Source organism: Salmo trutta, chromosome 9 (genome assembly GCF_901001165.1).
Source record: "Salmo trutta chromosome 9, fSalTru1.1, whole genome shotgun sequence".
In the NCBI taxonomy this organism is placed as follows: domain Eukaryota; kingdom Metazoa; phylum Chordata; class Actinopteri; order Salmoniformes; family Salmonidae; genus Salmo; species Salmo trutta.
In genome coordinates, this window is record NC_042965.1 from 36,448,275 (window position 1) to 36,458,002 (window position 9,728).

At 41.9% G+C, this 9,728-nt stretch overlaps 1 protein-coding gene across 1 annotated transcript in view; it reads left to right on the forward strand.

The window, feature by feature from the left end:
- Positions 1-5,954, forward strand: part of LOC115199662 (collagen alpha-1(XXVII) chain B) — a 98,760-nt gene extending 92,806 nt beyond the window's left edge. The window contains exons 51-60 of the mRNA XM_029761971.1: positions 530-592; positions 941-994; positions 1,110-1,145; positions 1,794-1,847; positions 1,982-2,005; positions 2,117-2,182; positions 2,428-2,599; positions 2,895-3,004; positions 3,547-3,768; positions 4,034-5,954. Coding sequence (XP_029617831.1) covers positions 530-592; positions 941-994; positions 1,110-1,145; positions 1,794-1,847; positions 1,982-2,005; positions 2,117-2,182; positions 2,428-2,599; positions 2,895-3,004; positions 3,547-3,768; positions 4,034-4,180 — 948 coding nt within the window. The 3' untranslated portion in view covers positions 4,181-5,954. The remainder of the gene's footprint in view (positions 1-529; positions 593-940; positions 995-1,109; positions 1,146-1,793; positions 1,848-1,981; positions 2,006-2,116; positions 2,183-2,427; positions 2,600-2,894; positions 3,005-3,546; positions 3,769-4,033) is intronic.
- Positions 5,955-9,728: the final 3,774 nt, after the last annotated feature.

A 9,728-nucleotide genomic window follows, 5' to 3' on the forward strand; every position in this document is an offset into this window, starting at 1 on the left:
CCCACGTGTAATGTCACTTAACTTCTGTTACTTTATTACTCTCTAGTGATGTTGCTCTGCAGGTGTTGGGCAGCTAAGAAAACGGAGAAGTTACAGGCTTTACTGAACATTTAGGCGGTAATTTAGTGAGTCATATGACTGCCAGTGCTCCAGTTGGAGATTTTTCTAGGGTGTTCCATTTTGATATACCATATACACACATCGCACAGAGGAATGTTAGGCAGCTGAGCCTTGGCGTTATGCTAAAGTGGAGATAGATTCTCTGACTTGGCAAATTATATGTCAGACGCACTGTAGGCTTACTGACTCATCATCAAGACCTATCAAATAATAATTTCCAGGTGAAAGAGCTGTTAACTGAAGAAACGTGGAGTGTTGTGTCTCTTGCTGACTGTGTTGCTTACTGTGCATATTACATACAGCCCATATGGTGCAACCTTGCACTCAGTTGGCCTAAGCTTCTATATGAAGTGATACTTGCCTTATTAACACATTGTATCTTATCAACACATATGTTTTATCTTCATAGGGACCTCCAGGAGATCTGGGCCCAGCCGGCATACAGGGACCAAAAGGGCCACATGGCTTGATGGTAAAAGGAGATTAGAAAAATTGTTATTACGTAATTCCCTATGTTTTTCCTGGTCAGGTAACGTGGCCTATTTATAGGTTGGAACTTGGGTCAATAGTTCATCCTAGGCTGAAACACTGGGCATATTAATATATAATACATATAGTATATGCCATTTATCAGAAGCTTTTATCCATACATTTTCCGTACGGGGGCTCCTGGGAAATCAAACCCACTATCCTGGCGTTGCAAACACCCTGCTCAACTAACTAAGCAAAAGAGGGCCACCATATTGACAACATATGCCTTGTTAATTCAGATAGTGGCTGCCCTCACTAACAATGTTTATCTTTCTCTCTCTCTCTCCAGGGTAATGTTGGTGCCACAGGCCCAGTCGGTATCATTGGCCCCAGTGGTAATACAGTATGTACATCATCATATCTCATACCCCTTATCTGCCAAAGAACATGTTATCAGTCGTTTTTTAGGGGGGGCGATGGAGTAATTTCCCCTCTCTCTCGCTCGCTCTCTCTCTCAGGGTCCCCAAGGTGACAAAGGAAGTCGAGGGGATACGGTGCGTGTCCTTATTTTGATGAATCATATCCCTTATTCCAGGCCTGGGTTCAAATACTATTTTGAGTATATACTCTAGCCTGCCTGCCTGGAATTTCAGATGGGCGGGGTTTAGAGTTGTGGCACTATTCTATTGGTCCATTAAGACAGGCAATTAATCACACAAAGTATTTGAAATTATTTCAAATAGTATTTGAACCCAGCTCTGCCTTACACCGAGGCTTATTTGTATTCATTTTTTATTTTATTCCACCTTTATTTAACCAGGTAGGCTAGTTGAGAACAAGTTCTCCTTTGCAACTTGCGACCTGATCACAGGACAGAATAGGGTGCTTAGTATGGAGAGCACACTACTTATCACAGGACAGGATAGGGTGCTTAGTATGTAGAGCACACTGCTTAGAAGGGATTCAGCCTCAACCCCTAAAGCACTTTTCATTTCCCTCAGTGCTTCTCTGTTTGTTGTTCCACTCACCATGACAACTAGGAATAAGTTGAGACAGAAAGGCTACTTACTGCTTGCCGCTGATTTACCGTCTGTTGGCAGAGGAGTTTAGATGAAGAGGATCTTGATATTGAGAGGTCAAGCTGCAGCATTATGGTCTAGGGGGGTGTTAATCCAATAGTGTTCTTGCTTTTTTACAAACAGGGGGTACAAGGACCAAGGGGCCCTCCTGGTCCTCGTGGACCACCGGGACCCCCAGTAAGTATTTTCTGTTATTTATGTAGACTTTGCAATAGTGGTATCACTCGTTTTTCAGTATTTTCTTTATATGCTGCACTATGACTGGACCATGCATTAACCCCCCCCCCCCTTCTATTTCCACTGTCTTATAGGGTCTCCCTGGTTCTATGCCTTTCGTAAGTCTCCTCTATTTACAATTGGTCTTTCTCAGAAGCAATGGAGTGAAGGAGTGAATGTGGGAGAATGTTTCAGAGTTCATACTTTTGTCTTTTTGTCTTCTCTTCTAGAGAAGGGAGGCTATTGGTGCTGCTTTTCAGCTCATTATTGATTCCCATGCTGCGCTGAGGTCAGAGGTGAGTCACTGTGAGAAGCATCATTGGTCCCAATGTACCCAGTACAATACAGAGAATAATTGTATGTCCCTAATAATATGTATGACCAACTCTTACACAAATATTCCATTAGTATTAATCCATAGCAAAAGTACGGTTACCCTCATGCTTCTCATGCCAGGATTTTGTCATTTATCACTCTCCAATGGTGGAGATTTGGTGCTCAGTGTGTGACCGATTGTCTCTATCATTTCTATCATTTCTAGACTTACCATGACATGGACCTGCCCATGTTGGACCACCAGGGTACAGAGATATTCAAGACCCTCCACTACCTCAGCACCTTGATCCAGAGCCTGAAGAACCCACTAGGAACCCACGACAACCCTGCGCGCATCTGCAGAGACCTCAAGGACTGTGAACAGAGGATGAATGATGGTGAGGAAGGCATCGTCTGAGATACAGGACACACTGTAGCCTGAGATTCACATTTTGGGTTCAATCCTTCAGTTACAGTATACTTGGTCCAATAGTTGTTCTAGACTATGTGGACCTGACTAGTTATAAGCTATAACTAAGCTATAAATTGTAATCTATAGTGATAAATATGAAGTCTATACACCTGACCAGTGATATCCCTTCCTAAAGCATTACATACTTGTCCACTCTGCTAAAAGTACACTACTCCTGTATCCAGACTCCTTTTTCACTCAGTTTGTTCTCCTTCCCCAAGGAACTTACTGGATCGACCCAAACCTCGGCTGCTCTGCTGACTCCATCGAAGTGACGTGTAACTTCACCAGCGGTGGCCAGACCTGTCTGAAACCCATCACAGTATCCAAGGTTAGCATCAACTTCCACTACTACACAGCCATTTCCAGTCAAAACAACTGATAATAGGAAGCCAATATTTTAGTCAGGTTTTCAGAGAACATGTTCAGGAACTGTAAAACATGTAGTGTATTTGAGGTTTATAAAGGCTTCTGAAGTTTGCAATTTACACTTTGAAATTTCAGACTTTATTTTCCCTTACGAAATATGTATCAACCCCTACAAAAATACCCATTAATTAGGATCCACATAATAATTCACATTTCCTGTTGCTGCAGGATTATTTTCCTGCTGTAGCAAACTGGCTCAAATGAAGATCCTACATCTGTATGTTTCCACACACAACCGTCGTACTGTACTACAGAATAGCATTCTTACTATTTAGCTCATTTGAATTTCCTGTCTTCTGTTTCTTTTGACACATCCTACATTTTTACTTCAGACAGGTTTTGTATCTGGCATCCAGAACCAAATCTTGCATGTCCACTGGTGTTGTCTGACACAATAGATTAGGGATTCAATTGTAACGGTAATTGATGTGTGTCTGTCTGCAGCTGAAGATGGGGGTGGGTCGTATCCAGATGAACTTCCTCCATCTACTGAGCTCTGAGGCGGTGCAGCACGTCACCATCCACTGCCTGAATATCCCAGTGTGGGCCAACAGCTCCTCCCTGGAGCCCTCCCCCACCGCGGTGCGCTTCAAGGCCTGGAGCGGAGGAGACATGATCCAGGCTGGAGGACTCCTGGAGCCCCACGTAGTGAAGGACGAATGCTGGGTATGTCAACCTCCAGCCTGGATCATGTGACAGGCTGCTCTCCTACTGAACATACAGCTGGTGGAATAATGGATGAAATAGTGGATGACACTTTACATGTTGTTACATAGGCTACCATGTATTTAACGCTACCATGTATTTAAGGCTACCATGTATTTAAGCTCTAATTATAGTAAATTGTACACCAACTGAAGATAATGTATTGCACAGTCTGACCAAATCAGTCTCTGTAGGTTCTAAAAAGTAAAATCCCCTTGTCTTTCAGATCCAAGATGGCCGCTGGCACCAGACCCATTTTGTCTTCCAGACCCAGGACCCCAACTTACTCCCCGTCCTGGACGTGTATAACCTACCGGCCACAGAGCCTGGCTCGCACTACCACCTAGAGGTGGGCCCCGTGTGCTTCTTATAGAGGCCTGTTCTTATAGAGGCCTGTTCTTATAGAGGCCCAGGATACAGTACATACACAGCCTCCTCATAGGAGTGACTTGCGGGGGATGGGGAAGGTTAGGGGATCTTCCTGTCCCCATATACTGGGGCCCTTCAGGAGAGGCAGGCCAGACCAGGCCCCTAACCCTCCAGCATATGCTCGGACTGCAGAAACAGGCAGGGGGCGCCATTGAGGGACGGACCAGGAGAAACTGCAGAGATACTGAGAAGTCTCGCACTAGTTCCTACCGCCTGCCTGAAGAGAAGATAAGCTTTGGCTTTTTTCAGGGACTTGTTTTACTGTCGCACGGCACGAGCCCTGGATGCCCGAGTGAGATAAAAAATAATGAGTCTCTAACATCACTCTTGGACAACATTTTTAACTTATTACTTTCTATGGTCATGAACTCTCAACATGTTATGAAATGTGTAAAGTAATAGGGAACAATTATAAATGCATTTGCATATTATGAATGCATTACTTATCCTTCTAAATGTCACACATACACATGTATTATTTATACATGTTGTATGTATATCTTAATATAAAAGTGCAATAAACATATCTCGTTTTCAAAGCAATTAAGGTTTACAGTGAGACCCAACAATTGGATATAATATTATCATAATATTCAGGCTTAGGCTTAGTTTCCAACATACATCCACAGGTGTGTGCTGTCCAGCTATTTTCTCCTGCCTGGTCTGCAGATGACGTATGAATCTACTTGTACTGGTGATTAGGTGCTGAAGAAATGCCCACCGGTCTACGAAGAACTATTGCGCTATTGCATTCCTGATGTGTGTTTCCCTAGTCAAATGAATTGAAGCTTGCAGCAAGAGAGTGAATCCAGAGAGTGTCAGAAGAGTCGGTCTACCTCCCATCTCTCAACGAGCTGAACCAGAGATGATGACACCTGATACCTGGTGCTATAATAATTCCTGTGGTGGGTTATGAGGCGGTCTTGTTTAATCCTGACAGAACATATAAACCTTTTCTACAGCAAAGGGAATATTTTTTTACACAGTATGAATGCAAAGAAGGAAAAATGTTCAAATTCACTTTCCAAGCTAGCAAAACAAGCTAGCAAAACAGCGTTTCTTTCTCTGCATCGCTATTGTACTCCCCTTTGTATGAGTCTGAAGCTATTATTGAAAGATTTAGGTCTTATTTTTGACTTGTTGAAATGTATAAATGTGTATAATTATGCAAAGCTTTGTTGTATACAGTGGATCCCAACATGCTAATTTATGTTATTTAATGTCCATGGGTTTTGCGACTTTCTGTAAACTTTAAGCCAGACACCCATCATTAGCAGAGCATTTTTAATTTTTTATAAATTTGGGGCTTCATCGATTTTGTTTTATAGGTTTGTTTTTTTATAATCATAACTGTACTGGAACCATTTTCAATGCTTTTATGCCTTACTGTTTTACTTTATTGTTGACCATGTTTGTGAAATCTCTGTACAGGCGGTCAGCTCAACCAACCAACCTATAAACTCAGAATACCTCTCATATCACACATCTTAAACAGCCCTCCATCATGTTCTTACATTCGTATAGCCATAACACATCCAAAGAGTCTGACATCTGACATCTTTGTTTAGGGCCAGGAACAGATATTAGTGGTCATCGTGTACTTCATCCATTCATCTCTGCAGGTCCTCTCTGTCAGCATCATAATAATACAGCTTGTAGTTTTCAACACTTTCATTTTCTTCAACATTCAGGTGTTCAATAAATATTTGAAACCCAAGTAGATGTGTGTTTCCATTGGTTCTCATTCTCTTATAAAAAAAGATACTTATCTATCCAGTAAAATTGTCATTGTCAGCTTCAAAGACACTGAGCAGAGTTTAGTTCTCAATAAAAGTGGAATATTTAATGCATTATTAATAGTTATCGTAGTACATGAACCACGAGGCTTTTATTGTAAAACAGCTCATGTGTTATTGTGACTTAAATACTGCATATATGAATAGTTATGCCTTTTGAAAAATGTATCTTGAAAGAATAGCAAGCGACTCATCTCTATACACTTCACCTCTTCGCCACATGAGGGCCCTCTTGTCTCATTTTTAAACAAAATGTAAGTCTAGTTGAACATTTAGCTAAGGGTCTTATTCCTCACACAATCCTTCTTTTTTTCCTTCTCTACACTAGAATAGAGCATACTCTACACTTAATCTATCTGTCTGGGGTCCAGAGTTACAAAAATGACACAAACCAGATAGTTTCTGCAACTTGATTGGAGCCCACCCGTGGTAAATGCAATTGATTGGACATGATTTGGAAAGGCACACACCTGTCTATATAAGGTCCCACAGTTGACAGTGCATGTCAGAGCAAAAACCAAGCCATGAGGCCGAAGGAATTGTCCTTTGAGCTCCGAGACAGGATTGTGTCGAGGCACAGATCTGGGGAAGGGTACCAAAACATTTCTGCAGCATTGAAGGTCCCCAAGAACACAGTTGCCGCCATCATTCTTAAATGGAAGAAGTTTGGAACCCCCAAGACTCTTCCTAGAGCTGGCCGCCCGGCCAAACTGAGCAATCTGGGGAGAAGGGCCTTGGTCAGGGAAGTGACCAAGAATACGATGGGCACTCTGACAGAGCTCCAGAGGTTCTCTGTTGAGATGGGGATAACCATAAGGATAACCATCTCTGCACCACTCCACCAATCAGCCCTTTGTGTTAGAGTAGCCAGACGGAAGCCACTTCTTAGTAAAAGGCACATGACAGCCCGCCTGGGGATTGCCAAAAGGCACCTAAAGGACTCTCAGACCATAAGAAACTAGATTCTCTGGTCTGATGAAACCAAGATTGAACTCTTTGGCCTGAATGCCAAGCATCACGTCTGGAGGAAACCTGTGGGGATGTTTTCAGAGGCATGTACTGGGAGACTAGTCAGGATCAAGGGAAAGATGAACAGAGCAAAGTACAGAGAGATCCTTGATGAGAACCTGCTCCAGAGCACTCAGGAGCTCAGACTGGGGCGAAGGTTCACCTTCCAACAGGACAACGACCCTAAGCACACAGCCAATACAATGCAGGAGTGGCTTGGGGACAAGTCTCTGAATGTCCTTGAGTGGCCCAGCCAGAGCCTGGATTTGAACCCGATAGAACATCTCTGGGGAGATCTGAAAATAGCTGTGCAGCGAGGCTCTTTATCCAACCTGACAGAGCTTGAAAGGATGTGCAGAGAAGAATGGGAGAAACTCCCCAAATACAGGTGTGCCAAGCTTGTAGCGTCATACCCAAGAAGACTCAAGGCTGTAATCACTGCCAAAGGTGTTTCAACAAAGTACTAAGTAAATTGTCTTAATACTTATGTAAATGTGATATTTCAGTTTTAAAAAATATATACATTTGCTAACATTTCTATAAACTTGTTTTTGCTTTGTCATTATGGGGTATTGTGTGTAGATTGATGAGGGGAATTGTTGAATCTATTTTAGAATAAGGCTGTAAAAGTATATATTTTTTTTAAGTCAAGGGATCTGAATACTTTACGAATGCACTGTATGTCATTCAAAACGTAAAACTTCAGGTTATTATTATCTTCTACCTGACGTTGACGTTCATGACCTCATCATACTGAGCCAGGTCACCTGTCTCAATGCTGCCCATGACCAGGATGCCAGTGCTGTTGATGAGGATATCCAGCCGGCCCAAGTGGGCGATGGTCTGTTCCACCGTCTTCTTTACTGTGTCCTCATTTCGTTGGGTCAGGTCTCCTGTTACAAGCAAGGGATGCATTGACAGAATTGGACAGGGATATGATATCATGTCACTCACTCAATATATATTTTGATATAGTGATGCCATTAGGAGCGCAGTAGCGTGTATTCATGGATACCAAAAACTGACTAAGAAAAAAAGACAAAAAAACAAATGTATCTTTTGCCTCTTTGTGTTTCAGAATTGTCCTTCAATTATATATAATAATAGGCAATCAGCGTTGAGCTCAACTGTGACTGGTCCTGGCACACCCCAAAAAAAGTGTTTAGGGAAGCCAGCTTGGATTTGGCTTCACACCAATCACATCAAAAGCCAAACATAATTTACAGAAATAATTTGAATTGTTGCATCTCCTTGTGTTGTTGTCCTCCGGTGGCTAGCTAACTAGCAAGCAAAAAATGTGCCCTTTCCTAAATTAGCCATGGATGGAGATAGGGATTTGGACTGGTGGTTTTACATCATTCTCCATACTGGCCAATTATAACAGCGATTCTGATCCAACCATAAATTCATACATTGTGCCCCTTGCCTGAGAGGATGGAAGTTCAATATGTAGCTAGATACAGTAGGCGAATGTTAACTAGCTGGCTCATTGTTGCCCATGAAAGGAAATTAGGCTAGCGAGCAAGCATTTTAGCCAGGTAGCCTAGGACAGTCATAGACCGTTTTGGCAACATGAAAGAGAGGATGGCATTGGCGTTTCTCTACAAGTAGGGTTAGTCAAGATGTTTTTTCTACTTGCAAGATCCTTGCCATTATCTTATTCTACATGGACAGAATATGTGTTTATGAGTTGTGAGTACCCCTACCATCTCTGCCTAGGATGTGCATAATACTAAAATGTACAAAATTATATTTGATTCCTGGAGATAATATCCAATGCTTATTTGTATGACTTATTCAAAACTACCGATAAATGGCTGCAAAAATACATAGCCTCATAATTCATTTTCAAAGACAGTAGCCATATCAGATTTTAAATATGTGATACCACTGGCAAAATTGGGAAGAAGTGGAATAATAAAATAATTGTGGGGAATAACAGTAGAGTTCTTGCAGACAAGCACAGTAATTACCCTCTATTTTAGCCCATTGATATAAGAATTGTTCCACTGATCAGACTAGATAAAGTAAATCAAATCTTCTGAAGACAAGATAACATAAATCTGCCCCTTCACCCCAACCAAATTATGTTTATAATCCCCCCTCTAGAATAAAACGTACACTTTTGGGTTCACAATCTGTTTGACAAAACTATTTTCATAGTTAAAAATTAGATACCGCTACTGTCAAACCGTCAGTTTGAGGCATACGTTCGATAAATCCAATGTATGTACCACAGAACGCACTGCGAGGCAAACCCAGCGTTCCATTGGAAATTAATGTACTTCTGGTGCATTTACGATCGTTGTGATTGAGGGGTAACATGCAATGAAATCCGACTCACATGAAATCCTTCCGAGGCGTAACTGCTTTCAGAACGTCTATTACAATTATATTGTTATATCGGTCAAGTTCACTTGTGGCTGTGCCAGAGACAGTTAAATTAAAGTCAACGAACTACTAAGTAGACCAGAACCAGCTGCTATTGGATTGGTGTGTGTTGGAGACACCAAGTTAATTAGACCGGATCTAACTATTGTTTCCAATGGTAAACAGCCTGAGTGAACTAATCTTAACTGATCCACCATCGTTGGCTGTGCTCAGCAACTCCACGAATGCAGTTTTCTTTAAGGATTCCACAAACCCAGGCCATGTCAAGTTATCATGGTGTAAAAAAAATAAACACAA